Genomic DNA, 26899 nt, shown 5'->3' on the forward strand with positions numbered 1-26899 from the left:
GCTCTGCATCTTCCCAGCCCTGCCGACCCCCGGTCCACCTGTTCTTGGAGGCATGTCTCTTCCAGGATGCCTGTCCCGCTCACCCTTCAGAGGCAGCTGTGGGAGAGTGGAGAGACCCAGATTGGGAGTCAGGGATTGAGTCTGCCCCTAAGGGCATGACCTCATACAAGTCACTTAGCCTCCCTGAGCCCCAGTTTTCTCATCCATAAAATAATCCTATCTCACCATGCTGCCAGAGAGTAACTGAGATTGTCATGTTGTTTCATTCTAGGCCCCACATTATTTTTCTGCCTACTGCTTCTCAGTCTCCTTGGCCTGCTCCTCCTCAGCCTGCGCATCACATTTATCAGTCCTCTGCCCTCCTCTCCTTGGGCTCCCAGACCTAACCCATCATCACACGCACCCATGCTCCAGATCCACACACCCAACTGACCCTCTCCACTGGTAACTCCCACAAGCATCTCAAACGTATCTAAACTTGAACTCTCCAAACTTGGTCCTCATCCAGTGTTCTCCATCCCAGCAATGCTTCTAGCATCCACCCAATTGCTCAAGCCAGCAACCTAGGGATATTCCTTGTCTCTACGCCAACACTCATGGGTAACAGCAGCAGCACCCATCTTCCACCAGGTGGCCTGGGAAACAGCAAACCAATAAAAGCAAGAAAAAATGAAGCAAACACACCAAGAATCCTGGCAGAGATTAGGAGAGAAAAGATGATCAGGGTTCATAAAAGGCTACATGCTCTAATTCTGTTCTTGAGTCTTTGCTTAAGTTAGTTGGAGTTGGGTTTCTACACGCGCAAATACGAGAGTCCTAACTAATATAAACATTGTCCATCAGAATAGGTTATGCTGTGGTGATGAACAACCCCCACATTTCAGTGGCCTAATTCCACTACATATCCATCAGCTGCATGTAGCTCTGCTCATTGCAGTCCCCCAGAAAGTAGCCACCATCTTGAATGTTGCTGGTCACTGTTCCAGAGAGAAACTGTAAGGGGTCTGATACCAGCAATTCACTGTTCCAGTTCAGAGGTGGCATGCCACCTCCATTCCGAACTCATCGACCAGAACAAGTTACCTGGCCACAAGGGGGCCACAAAGCACAATCCTGCGGCGTACCTGAAATGTTTGGTGAATTACCTTAGTAGCTTCCGTGTAATTCCTGGGAGAAACCAGTTGTTGAGTCATGAGGATATTTAAGTGGCCGTTATGGAGTGGCCACATGGTGAATAACTGAGGCTTCCTATCAACAACCAAGCATGTGAGTGAACCATCTTGGAAGCTGATCCTCAGCCCGTCAAGCCTTCAGATGACAGCGGCCCCAGATGACATCTTGACTACAACTCCTGGGAGACCTTGATCCAGAACCACCCAGCTAAGTTTCCCCCAAATTCCTGACCCATAGACTATATATGAGATAATAAATGTTTAAGAATTTAAGTTTATGTTTTGGGGCGATTTGTTATGCAGCAATAACTAACTAATACACAGCTCTGTATACTTAAGAGATCTCATATAGACAATCTTCTATCTTTGGGAAATGTTCTTACCTTCCCCCAGGCTTTGGCCTAGTTTAGGTTACCTAACTAAAAGTAGCTATCAGGCTTGGGGAGTCTAACACAGGAAGACAGGATCCTATTCTTTAGGGCAGTGGTTCTCAACCTTCCTAATGCCGCGACCCTTTAATACAGTTCCTCATGTTGTGGTGACCCCCAACCATAAAATTATTTTCGTTGCTACTTCATAACTGTAATATTGCTACTGCTATGAATCGTAATGTAAATATCTGATATGCAGGATGTATTTAGGCGACCCCTGTGTAAGGGTCGTTCGACCCCCAAAGGGGTCGCGACCCACAGGTTGAGAACCTCTGCTTTAGAGATTTCCCTTTATTGCAGGAAGCACCACATCACATCATCTTCTCTTGGGTCAACCAGAGACATGACTCCTATAAAATCAATGGAACTGGAAGCCCAAAATTGCCCTATTAAATACAGTATTGAGGAAGTAATAATTGAGAAATGACGCTATAAGCTTAGAAAGTGGTATTAATAGTAGTGCCAATGCACTGTATTTATTTTTTTTAATATATTTTTATTTCAGAGAGGAATGAAGAGGGAGAGAGATAGAAACATCAATGATGAGAATCACTGATCAGCTGCCTCCAGCATGCTCCACACTGGGGATCGAGCCAGCAACCTGGGCATATGCCCTGGCCAGGAGTCGAACCATCACCTCCTGGTTCATAGGTCGACCCTCAACCGCAGGCTGGGCTAATACATTGTATTGAATAAGCATGTGTTACTTTTCAAGTTTTCATTTCTATATCTGAGGTAGGTGGGGAAGATATAAATAGACCAGGTTACATATGGAAACAGTGGCTCAGAGCTCCTGATTTGCCCAGTCTCGTGGTGAGTGAATGACAGGACCAAATCCAGAATCTGGGTTTCAGTGACTCCAAGAGAGGCGTGGTGCTTTCCAAGGGAGGACCTCCTGGCTGATAACATGACTGCCTTTCAGTTAGAAGTGTCCTCTGAGATCAAGGTGCACTTGTAGGTCTCCTTAAAGGCCTCCAGGAAAGGCGGTGTAACTTCATCCACGGTGAGGTGCCTCTGCAGCTCCTGACTCAGGGAAGTGACGCCGGTCCCAACCAGCCCGCAGGGCACAATGTGCTCAAACCACGTGAGATCCGTGCAACAGTTCAGGGCCAGGCCGTGGGATGTGATGTGCCTTCCACAGCGCACTCCTGCAAGAAAGCCAAAGGGTGTTAGAGGCGACACACTCCCTCCCCGGGCGGCAGGATCCCACTCAGTGTGTTTAGGGAGCTGGGCCGGATCACTGATTTTCCAACTGTGCCTGGAGCACCCAAGGGGTTGCGCACAGATCGGAGAGGGGTACGAGGGGCGGGAAGTGGTATGCTGCACTTATTATGGCGATTACAGGAAATGTCTTCAACACAGAGATTGTTGCTTAAAAAAAAAAAACGCGTGAGAACTACTTAAGTGCCCTTATTGTCCTGACACAGTGACGTGACCTGGCAATTCACTGCTCGTGTCTCTCCATTTGGAAAGCTGTACAAGGTGACTTCTAAGGGTCCTTCTGGCTCTGAATACAATACATCAGTGAAGAGGCTGAAACACTCCAGCCAACGGGGTAGTTCTGATTCAAAGCCCGCGCCACATACGCCTCCATTGGCCCCGCGACGCTCACCGATCGCGCAGATCTTGCGCTCCCCGAGCCAGACGCCGGTGTAGGGCGGCGGCCGCGCGCGGGCGCCCCTCAGGCCCTGGAGCCCGCACAGGCGCACGGCGCACGCCTCCAGCGCCGCCACGTGGGTGCGCAGGCGCAGGCGCAGGCGCCGCAGGTCGAGCACCGGGTGGCAGAGCAGCTGGCCCGGGCCGTGGAAGGTGGCCAGGCCGCCGCGGCCTGTCGCGCGCACCTCGGCGCCCAAGGCTCGCAGCCGCGCCGCCTCCTCGGGCGTCAGGCCGCCGCGCAGCCCGGCCGTGTACACGGGCCCCGCGGGCTCGCAGAGCAGGAGCGCACCCGCCTCGGTCCTCGGCGGGTCCTCGGTGCCTGGCTCCGCCTGCAGCCGCCGCAGCCAGCGATCCTGCAGCGCCAGGAATTCCGAATACGGCACCCGACCCAGCCGCACCAGCCTCACTGCGGGGAGTAGCATGGTGCCCGCCGGCGCCCGCGCGGCCCCGCCTCTTGCCTGTGTTGGGGGGCGTGCCGCGAGGGGCGGGGCCTAGGGAGCAAGTCGAGCTGCAGCTCCAAAGTGCTTGTGACAGGCTCTTGGGAGGCTGTGATGTCAAGACCCAATGAGGTGTGTCTCTTCCATTCATTCATTCATTCCAGAAACCCGTATTTAGGGCCCGCGTGTGCAATAGACGCTGGATACAGTGGTGCACAGTGTACAAGGAGAGAAGAAAAGGTCTGTCTTGGGAAGCTTACATTCTTACAGCAGACAATAAGCAAGCATTAAAGCATGAAAGAAAAACAAAATAGGGTAATGTGTCATTCCCAAGAAAGAGTCTCAAAAGGAGGTTAATGTACAGGAGGTGTTGTTGGGGGGTGGGAGGTGGCGGCGGAGCGGGGGGAGATACTTTCAAGACCAGGCCTGTGAGGAGCGGCATAGAAGCAGAATTAGGCCGAGGGAGAAGTTAAACAATCTCAGCAGGGGCCAGGGGAGTGTTCTCGGTGGTTGAGCATCGACCCAGGAACCAAGAGGTCAGGGTTTGATTCTTGGTCAGGGCACATGCCCGAGTGTCAGGCTTGATCCCCAGTAAGGGGTGTGCATTGGTGATGTTCCTCTCTCTTAAGTGTTTCTATCTCTCTATCCCTCTCCCTTCCTCTCCCTCTAAAAGTCAATACGGACATATAAAACAAAACAAAACACACACACACACACCAATCTCAGCATAGGCCTCAGCCAGTCCCAAAGAATGTTCTGAGCCTGGGATGACCTTTCAGAGCTGTTCCAAATTAAAGAAGGGGCCAGAAATTTATATTCTTGTATTGACCAGTGATAGATAGAGGCTGTATCTGGAGAGGCGCTGTAATTGAGGATGGCTGTTTCCTTCGGTGGAGGACAATTCCCAGAAACGAGTTATGAACTATGAGCAATCTACTCCCAGAAACTGGGGAAGGACTGGCTGAGTCCTGAGGGTAGATCTGGGCCACAGCATTCATTATGTGGTATTGGAGCGCTATTTTAAAGGACAGATCCGAAGTCATTCAATAACTTACGGAGTACCAACGATGTGTTAGGCCCATTGCTAGGTGAAGAGGATACACAAGGCCATCCCACCCCTGCAATCCTAATAGAACCCAGTTTTTGTTGTTTTTTTAAAGAGTCACTGCATTTTTAAAAAATATATATTTTTATTCATTTCAGAGAGGAAGGGAGGAGAGAGATAGAAACATCAATGATTGATTAGCTGCCTCCTGCACGCCCTCCACTGGGGATGGAGCCTGCAACCTGGGCATGTGCCCTTGACTGGAATCGAACCTGGGACCTTTCAGTCCGCAGACTGACGCTCTATCCACTGAGCCAAACCAGCTAGAGCTAGAACCCAGTTTTTATGTCCTCAGTGTATCTTCTGAATCAGTCTTCCAAGCTACAGCCAAGGATCATTCAATTGAAAAGAAAAAAGAATAAAAAGAAGAAAGCAGAAAAGTATGGAGAATAATTTAACAAATTACTGTTTACTCAGCATCTAGACTTGCCAAATTTTAATACTTTAAAAATGTTTGCTCATGTCTTTTATAATTTTAGATACTAATGACATTGATCACTCCTATAGGTATATGAGAGACATTTCATTAATGTGTACATAAAAATCCTAAGCAGCCCTGGCCGGTGTTGCTCAGCGCGGAAGAATCTCAGGTTCCATTCCCCGTCAAGGGCACCATACCTGAGTTGCAGGTTCCATCCTGGCCCCAAGGGGGTGTGGGCGGGAGGCAACAGATAGATGTGTCTCTCTCACATTGATGTTTCACTCTCTCTCTCTCTCTCCTTCCCCTTTCTCCCTAAAAATCAATGGAAAAAAATATCCTTGGGTGAGAATTAACAAAAAGAAAAAGAGAAATCCTAAGCAAATATTAGCAAATTGAATCCAGCACTGTATAAAAGGATTAATAAATCATGATGAAGTAGTATTTATCCCAGAAATGCAAAGTTGGTTTAACATTCTAAAATAAAAAATATAATTCATCATAAAGGAGAAAAACCATATGACTATTTCCCATAGATGCAGAAAAAGCAGTTGCTAAAACCCAACACCTACTCTGACTAAAACTCTCAGCAAACGAGGAAGAGAAGAGAAATTCCCTAATGTGATGAAGGATATTACATCCATCAGCCTTCAGATGAGAGAGAAACTATATAGGTTTTTTTTTTTAAAGTATATTCATTTTATTTTATTTTTTAAAAATATTTTTTATTGATTTCAGAGAGGAAGACAGAGAGATAGAGAGAGAGAGAGAGAGAGAAAGAGAAGCATTATGATGACAGATCCCGCAACCTGGGCATGTGCCCTTGACCAGAATCGAACCCAGGACCCTTCAGTCCACAGGCTGACACTCTATCCACTGAGCCAAACTGCCTAGGGCATACATACAGGTAATTTTTTAAATTAAATTTTTTATTTTGAGAAAATTGTAGACTCACATTGCAATTGTATAAGAAATAATACAGAGAAATCTTGTGTACCCTTTACCCAGGTTCCCCCAATGCCACAGTTAGGTATTGATGTTGATGATGGTGATGCAGTCAGACACAGAACGTTGACACCATTAAAAACATCCCTCTTGTTGCTCTTTTATATCTACACTCCTACTTAACTCCTGGCAAACACCAACCTCTGTTATATAAATTGAATTATGCAGTATGTATACTTTTGGAATTGGAATTTTTTTACACAGCATAATTTTCTGTAGACTCATCCAGTTATTACACATATTAATAGTTAATTTCTTTTTAACTATTGATGAGTAGTGTTCTATGGTATGGATTTACCACAATTTATTTAAATGTGCATCCATTGAAGAATAATTAGGTTACTTCCAGTTTTCAAATATTCTGAATAAACGAACATTCACATACAGGTATTTTGTATGAACATGCATTTTTATTTTTCTGGAATAAATGTCCAGTGCATTTATTGTATTGTATATGATAGGGTCATATAGTAACTGCATGTTTAGTTTTTCAAAAAACTGCCAAACTGCTCTCTAGAATAGCTGTACCATTTTACATTCCCACCAGCAATATATATATATATATATATCCATATATATGATCCATTTTCTCTGCATTCTCGCCAGGATTTGGCATGGTCATTTATTTTATTTTATTGTAGACATTCTGATAGGTGTATAGTGATATTTTATTGTGATTTTAATTTGTATTTCCCTAATGGGTAATCTGTTGAATATCTTTTCATGTGCTTATTTTCCATCTGTATATCCTCTTCAATGAAATGTTTGTTCATGTCGGTTTTCTAATTGATTCCATGTTTTTTTTTGTTTGTTTGTTTGTTTTTCCAATTTTGAGTTATATTCTAAATCCTAGTCCTTTGTCAGATATGTGGTTTGTAAACAGTTTTTCCCACTCAATGGCTTGTATTTTTATCCTCTTAACAGGGTCTCTTGAAGAGAAAAAGTTTGTAATTTTGATCAAGTCTAATTTATCCACTTTTGCTTTTATGGCATGCTTTTGGTCTAAGAAGTCTTTGCCTCACCCTAGATCCTGAAGACTTTCTCCTGTGTTTTTCCCTAAGTTCTGAGACTTTGGTCTTGTTTTTTTTTTTGTTTTTTTTTTCCTCTCCTATGGATGTCCCTTTGCTCCAGTACCATTTGTTCAAAAGGCTGTGTTTTCTCCGCTTAATTGCTCTTACACCTTTGTCAAAAAACAGTTGGGCATATTTGTGTGGGCCAATTTCAGGATTCTCTTCCATTGTGTCTTTCCCTCCACCAATATCACAAATTCTGATTGCTGTAACTATATAATAAATCTTGAAGCAGGTGGTTTTATTTTCCCCACTTTATTCTTCTTTTCCAAAATTGTTTTGGTTATTCTAAATTGTTTTAGTTATTTGCTTTTCCATATAAATTTTAGATCAAGTCTTGTCTATATCTAAAAATCTTGGGATTTTGATAGTAATTGCATTAACCCTTCTATATCAGTTTGTAGGGAATTGACATATTTGCCACATTGGGTCTTTCAATTGATGAATATGGTATATCTCACCACTTATTTAGATCTTCATTGACTTCTTTCATTAGTGTTTTGTAGCTTTCAGCATAAAATCTATACATATTTTGTTACATTGATATGTAAGTATTTCTTTTTGAGTGATTGTAAATGGTATGGCATTTTTAATTTCTGTTCCATATGTTCATTGCAAATATATAGAAATAGAACTGATATTTGCATATTCATCTTGCATCCTATAATGTACCTTGTTAAATTCACTTCCTAGTTCTGGGAGTGTTTTTGCTGATTCCTTAGAATTTTCTACACAGACCATCTTGTCTTCTGCAAAGAGAGATACTTCTATTTTCTTCCTTTCTGATAGGTATGCATTTAATTCCCTTGTTTTGCCTTATTACACGGAATAGAACTTCCAAAGCTATGTGGAATAACAGTAAGAGCAGACATCCTTGCCTTTTTCCAATCTTAGGAGGAAAGCTTTCAGTCTTTCACTGTTAAGTGTAATGTTAGTTGTAGGTTTTTGTAGATGAGCTTTATCAAGTTGAGAAAGTTTCCCTCTATTCCTGTTTTCCTGAGAGTTTTTATCATGAAGGGTATTGAATCTTGTAAAAAACGTGGGTTGTTGTTTTTTTGCAGTCGTTGATATGATCATGTGATTTTTCTTCTTTAGCTTGTTAATGTGGTAGATTACATTAATTGATTTTTAAATGTTAACTAGCCTTGCATAGTAGAATTGGATAAATCCCACTTGGTTATGGTATATAATTCTTTTTATACACTGTTGTATTTGATTTGCTAAATTTTGTTGAGGATCTAAGTTTATGAGAGATATTGTTTTGTAGTTTTCTTTTTGTGTGGTTCTTTAGTTCTGGTATAGGGTAATACTACCTTCATAAATTGAATTAGGAAGTATTTGTCTTCTATTTTCTGGAAGAGATTGTGTTGATTGTTTTCATTCTTCTTTAAAACATTTGGTAGAATTCTTCGTGAAATCATCTGGGCCTAGAGATTTCTTTCTCTGGAGTTTTAAAATTATATATTTAATTTTCTTAACAATTATAGGGCTATTCAAATCATTTCATATTGGATAGTTGTAGTAGTTTGTGTTTTTCAAGGAATTGGTTCATTATGTCTAAATTGTCAAGTTTATGTGTATGAATTATGAAACAGACTGATGAATTTCAGAGGAAAAGCGGGGTGGGGAGATGGGAGAGAGAGATTTACCGGGGAATTTATAGGCATACTAGTGGCCCGGTGCATGGATTCGTGCACATTGAAAGGAAATTAATTAGAAGAAATATTTTAATATCGCTATTCACCCTTTCTCTATAATAGAAGTGTCAGAGATGAAAGAAAATTAGTAAAATGTATGTGAAAATAATATATAAATTGATTAATAAATAAACAATAACGACATGATATAACAACAACAAATACATGATATAAAAACATTGATAAAAACAATGACTGATAAATTGATTAAACTTATTCTAATATCTCCCTGTATATGTGCAATTGGCACCAGCAAGAGCATTATATGTATTGCACATACACGAGTCAACGTTTATTTTTAAATTGCCAGTGTGCATTATATGTACCAGCCAATCAGTTGGTTGGATGGTTGGACGTATATATGGTTGGTCACATAGCCTATATGTATCACGCATGCACAAGTCAATGTTTATTTTTAAATTGCCAGTGCACATCGTATGTACCAGCCAGTCAGTCAGTCAGATGGTTGGACAGCTGTACGGTCGGTCACTTAGCCTTTTATATATATAGATATGCATAGCCCAGGGACACAGACAACTGTCTGGCAAAGGTCTGGGAGGGGCGGGTACAGGGTGGAAGGTATCAATGGGGAAAAAACAAAAACAGAGGCGACATCTATAATACTATCCTATATAATAAAAGGGTAATATGCAAATTGACTGTAATGGTGGAATGACCGGGAAAGACCGGTCGCTATGACACACACTGACCACCAGGGGGCAGATGCTCAATGCAGGAGCTGCCCCCTGGTGGTCACTGTGCTCCCATAGGGGGAGCTCCACTCAGCCACAAGCCAGGCTGAGGGCTACAAGTGCAGCGGCCATGGCGGGAGCCTCTCCAGCCTCCTCTGCAGCACTAGGGATGTCCGACTGTGGCTTAGGCCCGCTGTCAGTGGGACATCCCTTGAGGGCTCCCGGGCTGCCAGAGGGATGTCTGACTCCAGCTTAGGCCCGATCCCCTGGAAAGCAGGCCTAAACTAGCAGGTGGACATCCCCCGAGGGGTCCCGAACTGTGAGAGGGCGCAGGCTGGGCTGAGGGACCCCCACACCAAGTGCATGAATTCTCATGCACTGGGCCTCTAGTCAACAACAATAAAGATACATTTAAAGAAATTTTTAAAAAGTCATCACCAAACTAAAAAAAAAAAAAATAGAGCTGTTTGTAGTATTCACTTATTATCCTCTTGATGTTTACATGGTCTGTAGCTGTCCTTTTTGTTATTCCTGATGTTGCTAATTTCTCTCTCTCTCTCTCTCTCTCTCTCTGTCAGTCTTGCTAGAGGTTTGTCAATTTTATTAATTTTCTTCAAAGAATCAGTTCTTTGTTTCATTGTTCCTCTTGTTTTAATGTTTTCAATTCCATTGATTTCTGCTCCTATCTTTATTATTTCCTTCCTTCTGCTTGCTTTGAGTTTCTTTTGTTTTTCTTTATCTATGTTTTCTAGGTGGGAGCTTAGATAATTGATTTGCAATATTTCCTCTTTACTAGTGTATGTATTTAGTGCCATAAAAATTTCCCGCTCAGTATGACTTTATTTATATACCACAAAGTTTGATATGTTCTGAGTTTACATTTAATTAATGTATTTTTTATTTCCCTCAAGATTTCCTCTTTGACCCTTGGGTTATTTTTTTAAGTATGTTATATTTTTTATTTCAAACTGATTTCTAGTTTGGAAATACACTCTGTTTGATTTCAATTCTCTTAAATTTTTTTTTAATGGTTCAGTATATGGTTCATCTTGGTATATGTACTGTGAATACTTTATTTTTTAAATGTTTTTTTATTGATTTCAGAGAGAAGGGAGAGGGATAGAGAGCTAGAAACATGGATGAGAGAGAAACATTGATCAGCTGCCTCCTGCATGCTCCCGCTGGGGATTGAGCCCCCAACCTGGGCATGTGCCCTGATTGAGAATCAAACGGAGGACCTCTTGGTTCATGGGTCAATGCTCAACCACTGAGCCATACTGGCCGAGCTGTGAACACTTTAAAAGAATGTGTATTCTGCTGCTGTTTGGTGCAGTGTTCAAGAAATGTTAATTAGAATATGTCAGTTGATGGTGTTGGTGAGTTCTACATACTTGCTGACTTTCTCTCTAGTTGTTCTACCAATTGTTCAGAGAAGGGAGGGTGTTGAGGTCTCTACCCATAAAGGCGGATTTAGCTATTTCTCCTTTAAGTTCTATCAGTTTTTGCTTCACATATTTTGCAGCTCTGTTGTTTGGTACATATCCGTTAGGTAACCTTGGATAGTGGTGATGTTTGTGCAACAATTTACATGTCCTTAATGCCACTGAACTGTACACTTAAAAATTGGCAAAAAGGTAAAATTTGTTATGTATATATTTACCACAATAAAAATAAATAAATATTTGGACTAAAAAAAACCAGGCCCCTCTCCCCCACACAAAAAAGCCTGGTCCCAGGTACACAGTTGATGAGCCACATGTCTGAGTTTCTTCCTTCTAGATTTCTCTTTACCTGAGGTCCAGAGCCTTGGCCAAGAGGCAGGATGAGGGAGAACAGGATGGGTGTCGAAAGGGGAAGTGATTAAATGTTGAATGATGATCTGGTGGTTGTGGGGTCAAAGCCAGGCCAGCTGGCTGGGAAGGCCAGGCATGAGGAGGTGGCCTGCCTGCCTGTCTGGAAGGAAGAAGGATGTCCGTCCGGGGTCAGGGATGACAGTAGTGGTTTTGGCCACGGGAAAGAAGTGAGGAGAGGCGGGTGGGAGTTGCAGGATGTCCATATTGGCCTATGTTGCAAAAATAAATGCTTCTGGAAGTGAAGTAAATACATACGTAAATAAATAAGTACCGTGTTTTTTTTTAAAAGCCCTCAGGTCCACTTTCTCGGTCCACTTTACTAAGGACAAGGGCAGCATAATAAGCTGAGAAGGGAGACAAAGAGATTTTAGATTCCGGCTGCTATGGGGAAATTACGAATGAGGTCTGATGCTATCTCTGTTTCTTTTTCATTATGAAAATTATCTTGCCTGACATGGGCACTCTGCCACCATTGGGAGAACCGTGAGAATCCAATTTGTTCCCAAAACACTGCCATGGGGAGGGGAGGTCCCAGGGAACTTGCTTTCCCCCAAGGCAGCCCTAGCCAAAAATGAAGAAATGATAAATAATGTCTTGGAAGAAACCCTGAAATGGGAATCAGAGCACATGGCCTCTGGTCTGGTGTTTTCACATCCTAGCTGGGTACCCTGGGGCAAGTCAGTCCCCCTCTCTGCATGTTAATTGTAGTCATCACATAGGGCTCTTCTATCTCTAATATTTTATGAGTCTAGGCCAGGGGCGGGCAAACTTTTTGACTCGAGGGCCACAATGGATTCTTAAACTGGACCGGAGGACCGGAACAAAAGCATGGATGGAGTGTTTGTGTGAACTAATATAAATTCAAAGTAAACATCATTACATAAAAGGGTACGGTCTTTTTTTTTTTTTTAGTTTTATTCATTTCAAACGGGCCGGATCGTAGTTTGCCCACGGCTGGTCTAGGCTATACTTTTTTCAAGCCCTTGTAGAGAACAACAGTGGGAGTTTGAGAGAGGAAAGAAAATGCTGATCTGGACGGTGGAGCTGAATATCCCAGACCTAGAAGAGAGGCCACCTAACTCAATTCATTCATTCATTCATTATTCTTCTTTGAGCAAATACCTTGTGCCTGGCCTTGTGTTGGCAAGTGAGGACCAGAAATGGATCAGACTCAGTTCCTACCTTCACCGAGCTTGCAGTCGAAGGGACAGAGGGGATAATCTGGAGTGAGACAAGAGAGTAAATGAGTGATTTTACTTCCAGGGGCTACAGGGCTGGGACTGAGTGTATAGGGCATAGTAGGGGTGCAGAGTAGATGAGACATGCTTAGCTTGTGGAGGCCAGTAAAGGCTTTCAGAGGAAGAATTCACTCAAAGGGCAAGTAGAAAGCCACCAGGCAGATGGAGGGGGAAACAGAAGAGCAGCATATGCACAAATGTGTGACCCAGTCATTCCAATCCAAGGAGATGATGTTCCTGTGCCAAGTGGAAGTCAAATGGAGCCTTGATGCTCTGTCAGCATGATTTTCCAGGAGTGTGACCAGAGAAGCATGATGGGACTGCCTGCTGTACACGGTGCTGTGGGCGTGCCAGACTCGAAAGAACTGTGCCCTGGTCAGGTTTCAAATGTGACCTTTTGTCACATTAAATTGAAGTTTTATTGGAATTTATAGGTTTAGTGGTTTTGCTTATTTTCTGTTTGTCTTAGCTTAGAGTTATAGAAGAGCTGTAAGCACAGGGATATATATGCTCAGTTTTGTGCTTATAAATATGTAAATGGTATTAAAAATTAAAATAATTCAAGTCAACTTTGGTGTGAGTCTGTGGGAATTTTAAACAGGGGCCCATCTATTACTTGAATTTGAGAAACATTCTGTTAGCTACTTGGAACCATTCTCATTAAGAATTTCTTCTTTGAGGGTAGGGGGGCAATGGGGCGATAAGGACACATATGTAATACCTTAATCAATAAAGAAAAATGAATAAATAAATAAAATTCAGGATGATCCCATTAAAAAAATAAAAAATGAGCTCTTAAAAATGATATACTCGCCCTAACCGGTTTGGCTCAGTGGATGGAGCTTCGGCCTGCGGTTCGATTCTGGTCAGGGGCATGTACCTGGGTTGTGGGCACATCCCTAGTGGGGGGTGTGCAGGAGGCAGCTGATCGATGTTTCTCTCTCATCGATGTTTCTAACTCTCTATCTCTCTCCCTTCCTCTCTGTAAAAAATCAATAAAATATATTTTTTAAAAAATCAGTAAAATATATTGAAAAAAATGATATACTCCTTATAATCTTAGTAAATTACTATGTTGTAACTGATCCTTCTGCATGGGGTTTATTAACATTGAAATGTGTGACAGTTTAATTATTTCCAGTCTTGCAAATTATTTGCAATAAAATTAAAAACTCACCCCCCTCCCAAAAAAAGACTTTTTTCTTTGAGTCTAAGGGGAGTCTGGCCACCTGAGATCAAAATGACCTCGAAAAAGATGAACCATAACCTATTATTATTTAGTTCAGAAAAAGGTGCACAGTGTTCTATGAGGTACATATAACATTTACTTGACTATTTTCTGCTGTCCCCCAATGTGTACCTTCTGCTGTAGCCATGCCACAGAGGTTGACGACGTAGTAGTATTTACTAAGTAATTTGGGTAAAGACCTTAGTTTCTCCAAGCTTAAGGTCCCTGATCTGAAATACATTCATGCTAATAAAACTTTACATCTCAGGGCTATTGTGAGGATTAATTGGACAAGGGCCTGGAATACATTAATAATAGTTCTAATAGCCACCATTAATGCTAAACACATTTCCTGTTTTATCTCAGTCTTCCCAACAAGCCTGCATGAAGATAGTTTACCTCAATTTTATAGCTCAAGAATCACTTATATGTGGAATCTCAAAAGGCTGAATTCATAGAAACAGAGAAGGATTGTGGTTCCAGAGGCTAGGGGGTTGAGGAAATGGGAAAATATTGGTCAACGGGTACAAACTTCTAGTTATAAGATGAGTAGGTTATTCTTTAACTGTAAGAGGAGTGTTACTCTTTAATGCTTTATTGAGATAATTGACACAGCATAGTGACTATACTTAACAACATTGCATTATATACTTGAAAGTTTCTAAGAGAGTAAATCTTAAATGTTCTCACCATAATTAGAAATAAAAGGTAATGATGGAGGTGTTAACTAAACTTATTGTGGTAATCATTTTGCAATCCATACATATATCAAGTCATGTGTGCATCTTAAACTTGCAATGTTATATATCAATTATACCTCAGTAAAGCTGGGAGAAATGCTTGTTGGAAGAAAGAAAGAAAAGAAAGAAAGGAAGGAAGGAAGGAAGGAAGGAAGGAAGGAAGGAAGGAAGGAAGAAAGGAAGGAAGGAAGGAAGGAAGGAAGGAAGGAAGGAAGGAAGAAAGAAAGAAAGAAAGGAAGGAGGGAGGGAGGGAGGGAGGGAGGGAGGGAGGGAGGGGGAGGGGGAGGGGGAGGGGAGGGGAGGGGAGGGGAGGGGAGGGGAGGGGAGGGGAGGAAAGAAAGCTCAGAGAGGTGAATGGAATTTACTCAAATGACTAAGCTGGGATTCAAACCTAACTCTCACCCATGTAAATGGCCTTTGCTTGTGACCATTACCCCAAATACTCACACCCTGACAGCTCCACCTATGGAAATCCTGCCTGCCTTTTAACAATTCTTACCAGAATTAAACTCTCCTCCTGAGTGTTTGGCCACCTTTGCTTGGCCTCATGATTGCAGGAATTTAATCTAGCTTTGTATCATACAGGGTCAGTTTAACCAGGACACACCCGCTGGGGGTGGGGGATGGGGACAGATTATCTGGGGTCGGGGAACAATCGAATGTTCTCTGGCTCTCAGCTCACACCCAGTGAAGTCACCTCCATCCAGAGCCCCTTCCTAGAAAACCCCACCACTCCTTTTCCTTGGCCGGCTTCCCAGGGCCTCACTGAAGTGTTTGTCCTATTGAATGGAATTGAATGGAGTCAGGAGAGTTGGGCTCCAACCCCTGTCCTATTTGGACAAGTCATTTGAGCTATATGGGCCTCACACTCTGTAAAATGGGGTGGAAATATGTGGAATGGTGCTTGGTGAAATCCTACCTATCTTTCACGTTCTGTGCGTCTATAGTTGTAGCCGGAATATTGACATGAGACCTGTGGCTGGATTAAGCTTCTCGGAGCAAGGCATTTCCTGAGATTACATTTATTGTAGTATATCTTCATGAATTAAAGCAAGAAGGGGGAAAATATGGACATTGAAGACAAAACCTACCATAGTCATGTTTGCCTTCTAGTGACTGCTATATTCATCATTAGAGACAAGATTTTAGTTGTCTAGACAAATACCGTGATCAGCCTTTTTGGATGCGCAAGGTGAACCTTTCTTTCTTACCCCTTGAATGGGCATGATCTGGAGGGGGAGGGTAAAACAAAGAAAGGTACACGTTGTATAAGAGGATAGTGAGTCTAGGTACCCTTCACGGGAGCTTGAGTGACTCGAAGGTAAGAAGCTTAAGAACAGAGAGGGGAGAGCTGTATAAATTTTAAAGAGGGAGAATGATGTAGCCAGTGGGGAGATCTTTCTGACAGGAGACGGCTAATAAATCTTTAGGAAAGTAATATTTGACATTCCATTTCTTTCTTGTCTGTGGTGTAATCACTCTCCCTGAAACTCTTCAGTTATAGCCTTGTGTCAGTGCCACTTTGGGAAAAAGGAGGCTAGAGATGGGCGGTGGGCGGTGGGCAGTGGGGAGCTGGGTGTGATGTCCGGTGAGGAGCAAAGTGGGCCAGAAACAGAGTACAGCAGGGGCCAAGGCAATGGTCAGAAACGGGACACAGCAGAGCTGCTGCAACAATTCAGTGCAACCTGCATTGGCTCAAAGTAGGTAAAAAAAATACCTTCTAACCCTTAGAGATATTGGGGAGGGCTCAGAATTGGTTCATTTTACTTTTTTTTCTTTAATGCTTTATTGAGGTATAATTGACATACAATAAACTGTGAATACACCTGTGAAACCATCATTGCAATAATGATAATGAACATTTCTGTTACCCCAAAAAGTGTCCTTATGCCCCTTGGGAATCCCTTCCTCTGACCCCTTCAATCATTCCCAAGCAAACACTAATCAGCTTTCTATAGATTAGTTTGCATTTTCAAGAATTGAATATAGTCGGATTCATATAGTATGTATGATTTTTGTATGGCTTCTTTCACTCCTAAGGGGAAGGTATATTGTAATGGGCAGCTCCCACCAGAACTACATGGTGGGCAGAAAAGAGAGGCAACCAAATAAAGCGATATAGGGTGATCAGTGCTGTGACATAGGGAACATCTGGGGACTGCGGGAGTGTAACGGAGATACCTAATCCAGTTGGGGTAGTCAAAACATGACTTCTTTCAAAGGAGGTGATTCTTTTAAAAAAAATGGTTTTATTGATTTCAGAGAGAGGAAGGGAGAGGGAGAGAGAGAATTATCAATCAGCTGCCTCCTGCATGCCCCCCACTGAGGATCGATCCCACAATCCGGGCATGTGCCCTGACTGGGAATTGAACCGTGACCACTGAGCCACACTGGCTGGGCCAAAGGAGGTGATTCTTGAACTGAGACTTTAAAGACGTGGAGAATTAAGCATTGGGAAAAGGCTGGAGGCTAATAAGATCATGGAGCTTAAAATGCAAAGTACTGAGAAAGCCAGGGGAGGTATAAACTAAGAAAGTAAACATCATGTGGCCACACACATGTGCCCCAGTGTTGAAATACTTTATGATGCAGGCAGTAGTGAACTGACTCTCAAAGCTGACTGTGTGCGTGTTAGTAGTTTGAAACTGGCCGTTGAAGGAGCACGTATACCATTGAAATCAGCTAAACTACAAACGAGGGCTTTTTTTCTTAGAGATCAGTTAAACTTTAACCAGTACCACTGGTCCCAGGATAGAAAGACCTGAAGACGACTATTATATCCTTTCCTGATGTTCTCTCATGGGGGCTGAAGACTTTCTATTTTAAAGGTTTCTCTTACATATTCTGTTTCAGGCCTTGAAAGATTTTCCCTCGAAGTGTCATGCATTCATTCATTTCACAAACCTGTCTATATGGTGCCACCCTTGTGCTGAGTTATTTAGATATGACACCACCAAAAAATCATTGCATCTGCTTTCAGCTACTCCCAGGAGTCCACGGCCAATGCCCGTCTTCTTGTCTGGACTTTGCAGAGCATTTTATTAGGAACTAAAGTAGGCAGATTGTTATCAGGAAAGAAAGATCCCTTAGCCTGTGAGATTGTTTTTAAAATAATAATTTATTAACATCGATGAAGTCATAGCTGGCTCCAGGGTAACTCCTGTCTGACTCCCACAGGAAATTACAATAGATGCTGGCAAAGTTTTCCAAGTCCTCTAGTAAGTCCATGTATAACCATCCCTCTATTAAGAAGTTTTCTTTCCCTGCAGTGGTGTGTTCAGACTATCTTCACTATCAACAATTATTTATCAAAGTCCTCACTGAACCATGCTAAAATAACTGAGACCCATTTCCTGCCCTCGAGGAGAGTCAGAATCTGCTCATAAATATAAAAGAAAAAGCAAAACAATAATAAATAAGAATAGTACTCACATTAGAAAATCATAAGAGTGGAAGGAACTATTTGATGCCTCCATTCTGTGTGTTGGGTTTTCACTTCCTTGATGATGTCCTTTGGAGCACAGGCATTTTTCATTTTGATGATAGCAATTTTATCTTTTTTTTTGTTTTAGCTTTCATGTCTTCCCTAAGAAATATGAGTATTGCTTAATACAATTGCTTTTAAAATCAGTTATAAGAAGTAACAATTACCTTTACTAGTGCTTTTTTTATTATTATTATTTTTAATGTGGATTTGAATTACCATCTGGGTGAGAGTTGCTTTCAAGCTAAAGAACTTACTTGAGAATTTCTTGTAAGGTGACTCTGCTAGCTAAAACTTCTCTCAGCTTTTATTTCTCTGGGAATGTTTCTATTTCACCTTCATTTATAAAAGATAATTTTTCTGGACATAAGTTCTTGGTTGATAGTTTTTTACTTTTAGCCCTTTGAATATGCCATTCCACTGACTTCTGGCTTCCATTAAATCTTACGAAGAGTCAACTGTTAATCTTCCCAGGATCTTTTTGTCTTTCAGCATTTTTTTTTTCTATGATAAACCTGAGTGTGGATCTCTTTCTATCTGCCCTTCTTAGGTTTCACTTGGGCTATTTGGATGTGTAGATGAATGTTTTTGATCTAATATGTGATATTTTCAGCCATTATTTCTTCAAATAATTTTTTTTGCTCTTTTCTCTCCTTCTGGTACTCCATAAATGTTGGTGTACGTAATAGTGTCCCACATTTCTCTGAAGATCTGTTCACTTTTCTTTATTCTTCTTTCTCTCTGTCCTTCAAATTGCATAATTCCTATAAATCTGTCTTCAAGTTCAGTCAAATCTACCGTTGAGCCACTCTCATGAATTTTTCATTTCACTTATTGTACTTTTCAACCCAGGAATTTCCATTTGGTTATTTTTTATAATTTCTGTCTCTTTGTTAACATTTTCAATGTGATGAGACTTTGTCATCACTCCTCCTTTGCTTCTTTAAGCGTGTTTCTTTTGAGTTCTTTGAATTTTGGATGCTGAATATTGAGTCCATAAAACATAATAGCTTCTTTGAAGTCTTGTTAGACCTTCTCAGAGGCAATTTCTGTTGGCTGCTTTAAAAATAAAACAGTGTATAAACTACACTTTTCTGTTTCTTTGCAGGTCTCATAATTTTTTGTTGAAACTGGACACTGAGTATAATGATATACCTCCACCAGCAATGTGTAATGATATCCATTTCCTTATTTGTTAACAAGGACTGGATATTGTCAAACACTTATTTTATTGTCAGACATATTGTTGACAAACTATCCTATTTTTTAAAATTTGCATTTTCCTGACAAATAATTGTTTGAGCATTTTTTCATGTTTATTGTTCATTTGCATTTCCTCTTCTATGAATTGCCTGTTTACATTATTATCATTTGTCCATTTTTGTCTGTAGGTAGTTTGTCTTGTATATATTCCACACTGCAACTGAAGTGGTCAGTGAAGAATCAGGACTACAATCCCATCTCCCAACTTCCAGTCTGGGAATTCCTCTCCTACGGCTAATTCCTAAACTATTATGTTTTTGTTATTATGCTGTGGACTTATGTTATTGTATTTGTACCTCCTTTGTTACAATCTAAGTATGACTAGTTTGTTGAATGACCTGGGCTCATACTGTTGCAGGTAGATATCTTATTTTTCCTACCAGTTTCTAAAATTCAAGTTACTAAATAGGACTTTCCCAGCCACTAGATGAAGTCTTGGGCAAATTCCCTAAGTTTTTGGTCTGTTTATTTTGTTTGTTTTATTGTTCAGTTAATGAAATTTCTCCAATTCCTGTTAAGTATTAATAAGAAGGTAAAGTCAGAGAGATGTACTCTGTCTGGTCTGGAAGAAAGCAAACATTTGTGTTAGGAACTGAATGGGGAGGTACTTAGCTCAGGCTGTCATAGAAAAATACCACAGACTGAGGGGCTTACACACAGAAATTAATTTTCTTATTGATTTGGAGGCTGGAAGTCTGAGATCAGGGTGTCAGCATGGTCAATTTTGGGTAAGAGCTCTCTTCGTGGCTTTTTGATGACTACTTTCTCTCTGTATGCTCATGGCCCACAGAGCATGCTAAGATATCTCTTCTTATTAGGATACTAGAGGCCCGGTCCCCACAGGCCAGGCTGAGGGACCCCACCGGTGCACATATCTGTGCACCGGGCCTCTAGTATGCATAGAAGATCTTTGGTTATTCTCTTCCCTCCCTCCCTGCTCCACCCTTCCCTCTGAGATTCATCAGTCTGTTCCATGTTTCCATGCCTGTGCTTTGAGCATCTGCCCCCTGGTGGTCAGTGCATGTCATAGCTACTGGTTGAACAGTCGAATGGTTGCTTAGGCTTTTATATCTATAGACTACTCCTGTTGGACCAGGATCCCCACCTTTATGACCTCACTTAACCTTAATTTTAACTTCCAAAGGACCCATTTCCAAATGCCATTCACATTGGGGGTTAGGGCTTCAACATATAAATTTGGAGAGGGTGGGACACAAATATTCAGTCTATAATAAAGGGCCACATGACAAGGTATTGTGAGTGGTCTATGGGAGCCGAGAGGGGTCTTCAGCTGATAGCCAGTTGGAAAATAGGGACCTCCGTCACACAGCCACAAGGAACAGAATTCTGCCAATAACCAGTGAGCTTGAAAGAAGACCCTGAGCCCCAGACCAGCCTAGAGAGACCCTGACAGAGAGTTGAGTAATGCCATGCCCAGACTTAAAATCCCAGGTCACCTCCCTTCTTGTAGGTCCACATCAGTCCCTAGGCCACATTTATATTTGCCCTATGGCCAGTGGGAGAACAGCTGGCTCTCAGCACAATCATCTCTCTCTTTGTCCTACAAAGTTTTATCAGTCGCTCATCCTGAAGTTCCTCCAGCATGTGTCAAACTCTGTGTCTATGATCCCCAAACTTCAAGGGGACATGTCAAGCTCTCTGAGTGGTTTTCTAGAAGTCCCCTAATCTCCTTTGCACCGATGTCACCCAGTAGAAAGAACATTGGTGTGGAATTCAGCTCTAGTCTGGGCTCTGATTCTAACTCAGTATGTCCTTGGGACACTTTCTTTTCCATTCTGGGCCTTTCTTCCCTTGCTCGGTTAAATGAAAGTGCTGGACTAGATTCACTCGTTTATTGAGTAAATGCTTATTGAGCCTCTATTATGTGTCGGGAACTGTTCTGAGCACTGGGAATCTGCAGAGAACAAACCGGAAGAACTCTGAGGTACCTTCCAACTTCACACTCTCTGATGTTTTCTCCCCGACACAGTTGCCATTCACCTCACCCACCCCTACAATAGACAGTCAGTCTGGCCTCCCACATGACCGTCTTTTTGACCCCAGCCCTGTGCATGCCTCCTCTTGCTGGGACCTTTGATGGAACTAGGGGTGAGCCACCTCTGCAGGCAATATTGCTGTCTCTCTCTGTTACTGCCCATTAACCTGGTCTGCCAGGCCTGAAACTACTGCCTCCCCAACGACAACGGAAAGGTTTATTTGTTGAGGTCAGGAAGTCCCCATGACCTCTCTCCATCCACCTCTGGGACAGGAAGCCCCAGGAGGAAAAAACAAAAGATGAAACGCTGGCTGACTTCCCAGCTTCCAAGTGTTCAGCAATACTCTGGTCGGGAGGATTCCTTCTGCCCAGTGGACAGTGACCTCCCTCAGCAACTCCTTCCTTGTCATCGGGCCCCAGGCCCTCAGTTCCTTTCCAGGGAACCCAGAAGGACTTGGGTGACCTAAAAGGGGTAAAAGGAATGAAGACTGACTCTCTGGGAAAGGATGCAACTAATGAAGGCGTGACCTAGACAAGTCTCTTTCCTCTCTGAGCCTCAGTTTTCTCATTTGTCCAACGAAGGAATCGGATGATCAGATTAGGTGCTCCCCTAGGGGTGCTTGTGGGGCTGGCTCTCTTATCTAGAACCCTGTAATGACACACGCAATTGAACTGCTTCTGAGGGCAGCCTCTGGGCTAAGTGGAGTGTGTGAGTGGATGTGACTGTCTGAAAGTATGTGTGTGTGGGTGTAAGTGTGTGTGACTGTGAATGTGCATGTAGGTGGTTCTCAGGAACACATACACTCAGATAAATTTATAGCCAGAAAGAAGATTAGTTGTTCCCCAGGACTAGGGCAGGGTAAGGAGGTGGGGGAATAATAAAGGTATAGGGTTTCTTTTTAAGATAATAAAAATGTTCTAAAATGGACTCTGATGATGATTGCACATACCGATGAATATACTAAAAAAAGTGAATTGTCTATTTTAAGTGGGTGCATTGTATGGGATGTGAATTATATCTCAAAGTGTAAAGCGGTTTTAAAAATTGGCAGAAACAAAGGGAGGCAAGGCAGGGACAACCTCAGCCAACATCATGCTACAGAACCAATTCAATAATTGCACCCCTGCCCCCTCTACCCCTGCCCTGAACACCGGACCCAGAGGACACCACTCCCTTTGCTGGCATTGCTGCCAAGAAACCTAGGTGTTACTGCCACTGCCCTACCACTGCCAAGGTAAACTCTCTCCATTGTCCCTGCTTCTTTGCAACACCAGTGTCATATTCTAAGTTCTGGGAGAATGTACCTGACTGATAGAGCGTAGATCCTATGTGCATACCCTAGCTGCAAGGGAGGGCTGGGAAAGCAAATATCTGGCCCTTTCACTTCTGGCTATAAGTTTATCTGTTCTGGACTTACATTTGACTAGAATCATATAGTATGTAATCATTAGTAACTGGATTATTACATTCCGTATAATGTTTTCAAGGTTCATCTATATTGTAGCTTGTGTCAGTACTTCATTCCTTTTTATGGCCAGGTAACAGTCCATTGTATACCAAATCCTGTTTCTCCATTTGTCTGTTGGTGGATATTTGGGTGCCTTCCACATTTTTGCTATTATGAATAATACTGTTATAACACTTGTGTATAAGTGTGTGGGTATATGCTTTCATTTCCTGCCCACTTTAAAATGGGCTTTCTGGTGACTTCATGAGATACAGACGATAACAAATTTATTTCTTATTCTAATCAGCCCAAATTGATTTCTGTTCTTTATAACCAGCGGTTCTCAACCTGTGGGTCAGGACCCCTTTGGGGTCAAATGACCCTTTCACACGGGTCGCCTGAGACCATCGGAAAACACATATATAATTACATATTGTTTTTGTGATTAATCACTATGCTTTAATTATGTTCAATTTGTAACAATGAAAATACATCCTGCATATCAGATATTTATGATTCATAACAGTAGCAAAATTACAGTTATGAAGTAGCAACAAAAATAATTTTATGGTTGGGGGTCACCACAACATGAGGAACTGTATTAAAGGGTCGCGGTATTAGGAAGGCTGAGAACCACTGTTTATAACCATGAGGTCTTTTCACCTTTCCCTTGGGGCCAAGTTCTTCACTCCAGAACAAAAGGGCCGTAATTGGCTAATGTGAGAAACTTCCCAGTTAACTTTCAAAATCTTGAGTTTTGCTTTCTCCCTACTTTGATGTTCAGAATGAGACCCAGAGAGGATAAGTGACTTGCCCAAGGTCACACAGCCAGTCAGTGGTACAGCTGGGACCAGAATCTACAACTCTCTGTCACAATTTGATATTCTTTCCCCTACACTACACTTCCTTTCATCAACTGAACTAATGCTTGTCAAGCTCCATGGCCTCTGGGTGTATGGATAAGCAGAGGATATAGCGTGAGACAGTAACACCTACTATGTAGGGTGTCACCATTTCACCTATTCTATTCTATTCACTTATAATTTATTCCATTTAATTATAGTTTGTAACAGAAACATTTGTGTTCAAAAGAATACCTTCTGTTGAGGTTTTAATCCTTTCTTTCATGTTGTTGCTTTTTCATCTCACATCTTTTCCACAGTCGTCTTCTTAGTTCTTACGGAGCTTAATTTTCATAATGGCTTATTAGGTTGTGTTCTTTCAACAGTCACACTGTGCTTACTTCATTTTTGCAAAAGATGGGTTCTTCTTCCCTCCCTTTTTAAAAAACTTGTGGTCCTCTCAATCTAGGCCCCCCCCCCCCACCTTTGTTTTGAAGACAAGGTCAAGAAATATTTCACCTATAAGAAAAAGGTTTAAGAAAAATAACAGTATGAATACTTTGACCAGTGGCAAAAGACCCATGGCTTAAGTATTGGGGAGACCATAGGGAATGATAAGGACTAAAGTCCGCAGTACAGCACATGCCCTGGCAAAACATAGCAGCTAGATGTTGGGTTAATAAATAAAGCCTGAAACATGATTTTAATGTGAAACCCCCTATTCTTTAAATCCAGACAATCAATTCAATTAATGTTGGGTCCACAAAGTGTTTTCAATCGGTTGTTGAGGTCCTACCTCCATTGCTATTCTTCCTGTGAGAAGGAGCACCAGCAGCTAATGGGAGATGACAAAAGGAGAGGTGACGCTGCCCTCTGCTGCTCATTGACGGTATATACCTGCCAATCATTTCTTAGGGTTCAGGCGCCACCTTCTGTCTGAAAGGGCCGGATCTGGAAGGCCTTGTTGTGGGCCCCTCGTTTTATGGATGAGGTGCCTGACACATGGAAATCTTTCATCCCAATACCCAGAAGCCATCTAGCCAGCTGCTGGGTAGAGCCCACGAGCAAATCTGTCCTCTGGTGAGCATCAGAAATGTGCTGGCACAAAGCCCAATGTATCTGGAAAAGGGTGTGGGGAGAGGAGAGAGGATTGGCGTGGGAAACACCAAAGGAGGTTGGAGGCGGTTGCAGAGCTCCAGGAGTGTGGCAAGTGCTCAGGTAAGAAAATGCAGAGGAAAGAGGCAGCCAGAGACCGTCCACCACTAAATACGGGAGTGAGGCCATGCTAGGTCATCCAGCCACTACTCAACTTGATAGCTGACCATAGACTCATGAGGGACCCAGAGTAGGTCAGCTGAACTGGCCAAGATTAGACAACCTACAGAATTGTGAGCTAAGTTGTGGGAAACAGTAGAGAAAGACAACAGAACTGGGGAGACCTGGGATCCAGAGCCTGAAGGAGTGGAACTTCCAATGCCTGCCAATGAGTTGTACTTTGTGCTACCAGATTAATCTTGATAAGCCTTCAGTTTGATCATTTATTAACTCCAGCCTATTTTGGCTTCATACTGAGACTAGACATGAGGCAATCTGTCACCAGGCGGGCATTGAATGCCCTTCCCCACCCACAGCCAGTCTCCCCTACTATTCTATTAGGAATCTTAGACTGAGTGGGGGTCAAGAGGTCCCAATGAGAGTCCCAGGTTCAGTCCTTTTCTTGACATGTGTAGTCGTGGGTGGGGATGGGGGGGGGGGGGATCAGGGAGACGGAGGGTCACTAAACTCCTGGGAGTTTAGTTTACTCATCGGAACAATGGCTCCCTGTATGAGGCAGTCTGCTGAGCCAAACAGCACATGAGCTAATTTCTAACATCTCCCCCGGAGATGGGCACTGCCATTAACCCCGTTATTGAGCTGGGGACACTGAAGTTCAGAAAGATGGCATAGTTTGCCCAAAGCCACACAGCTAGTAAGTGGCAGAGCTGGACTTAAAACCCAGTCTGCTCAGCTACAAAGCTTTACTACTCTGTATCAGTAAGCTTTTGCTGTAAAATGACTCACTCTTAAACATAGTATCTTAAAACAATGATCATTTTATTTAGCTTATAATTCTATAGGTTGTCTAATCTTGGCCAGCTCAGCTGATCTACTCTGGGGTCCATCATGGGTCTCTGGTCAGCTATCAAGTCAGGTGGTGGCTGGATGACCAAGCATGGCCTTCCTCCTGTATCTAGTGATGGGCAGTCACTGGCTGACTGTTGTCTGGGCACCTTGGTTCCCTCCATGTGGCCTCTTGCCCTCCAGCAGCCTCGCTAAGGCTTATTCACTCGGTGGTCTCAGGATTCCAGGTGCAACAAGAGAAGGCAAGTCCCCACCCTCGGGCATGTTTCTTCTAGTCCAAGCCAAACCAGGGTCAGTTTGGAAGGACCCTTTCAAAAGGTGTAGACAGAAGGAAGGGAATAATTTCTAGTCGTTTTCACAAGCTGCCATAGCTGCTAAACTACAGTCCCCGTCTATGTATCTCACAGAGTTGATCAAAGGAGAAAAGGATATAAAATCAGCTTTACAAACTTCTGTCCAGATGAGAGGTGTTGTCTAATTATTAGCACTATTTTCCACTAGGACTTCATGTCTGGCTGTTAGCTCCATTTTACAGATGTGGACACTCAAGTCAGAAGGGTCAGGCACCTTTCCCAAGGACGTACAGCCAGAATCAGAACAGAGATCCGCGTGTCCCCTGTTCTTCAGCAGCTTAATCCTTTGTTACTTTGTCCTCTAATCAGTTTTCCTGAGTAGATCTTGTTTCTCCAACTTAACTAACAATTCCTTGAACACTTCGTACATATCTTGTATTTCTTTTGTGGGCCCCGTAGTGGGTAGCATTATACCAAGCACATGGTGGGTACTCAGTTCAGACTTATTAAATGACTGAGCCATTCATTCAGTTATGCGCTCAACACATTCACTGAACACCAGCTTTGTCATAAGTAACACACCATCCCTTCCCTTAAGGACGCTTCACTTAGTAAAGGAAACAGTCAAACTGACATTACAATCACATTTGATAGAGAGAAGCGTTAAGGTTACGGGAGCGAAGAGAAAAAGTCCTCAACTGTCCTTGGAG

At 42.5% G+C, this 26899-nt stretch overlaps 2 protein-coding genes across 3 annotated transcripts in view; one reads left to right on the plus strand and one right to left on the minus strand.

Annotated features, from left to right (window-relative positions):
• Positions 1-2078: 2078 nt before the first annotated feature.
• LIPT2 (lipoyl(octanoyl) transferase 2) lies at positions 2079-3681 on the minus strand. 2 transcript variants are annotated; one of them, XM_070426856.1, is made up of 2 exons: positions 3216-3681; positions 2079-2751 (listed from the first exon to the last, which is right to left on the minus strand). In XM_070426856.1, exons 1-2 carry the CDS (start codon positions 3679-3681, stop codon positions 2522-2524), a joined length of 696 nt encoding a protein of 231 aa, XP_070282957.1. In that variant the 3' UTR covers positions 2079-2521. The 2 variants fall into 2 exon arrangements, with proteins under 2 accessions (XP_070282957.1, XP_070282958.1); XM_070426857.1 differs by having other exon boundaries at positions 2632-2771; positions 3198-3681.
• Positions 3682-5962: 2281 nt separating this feature from the next.
• Positions 5963-26899, plus strand: part of POLD3 (DNA polymerase delta 3, accessory subunit) — an 86018-nt gene continuing 65081 nt past the window's right edge. The window contains exon 1 of the mRNA XM_070425620.1: positions 5963-6126. The gene's annotated coding sequence lies outside the window, so the exon portion shown is untranslated. The remainder of the gene's footprint in view (positions 6127-26899) is intronic.

The sequence above is a fragment of the Myotis yumanensis genome, unplaced genomic scaffold (assembly GCF_028538775.1).
Source record: "Myotis yumanensis isolate MYYU_CA2020_CCGP unplaced genomic scaffold, mMyoYum1.0.hap1 SCAF_10, whole genome shotgun sequence".
Classification (NCBI taxonomy): Eukaryota; Metazoa; Chordata; class Mammalia; order Chiroptera; family Vespertilionidae; genus Myotis; species Myotis yumanensis.

Excerpts from the sequence above, each read along its gene's own strand:
- LIPT2 (XM_070426856.1), bottom strand. The coding sequence starts at position 3,681 with ATGCTACTCCCCGCAGTGAGGCTGGTGCGGCTGGGTCGGGTGCCGTAT. Across the intron at positions 2,752-3,215 it reads GCGCAAGATCTGCGCGATCG|GAGTGCGCTGTGGAAGGCAC; the intron begins GTGAGCGTCGCG and ends GCTTTCTTGCAG.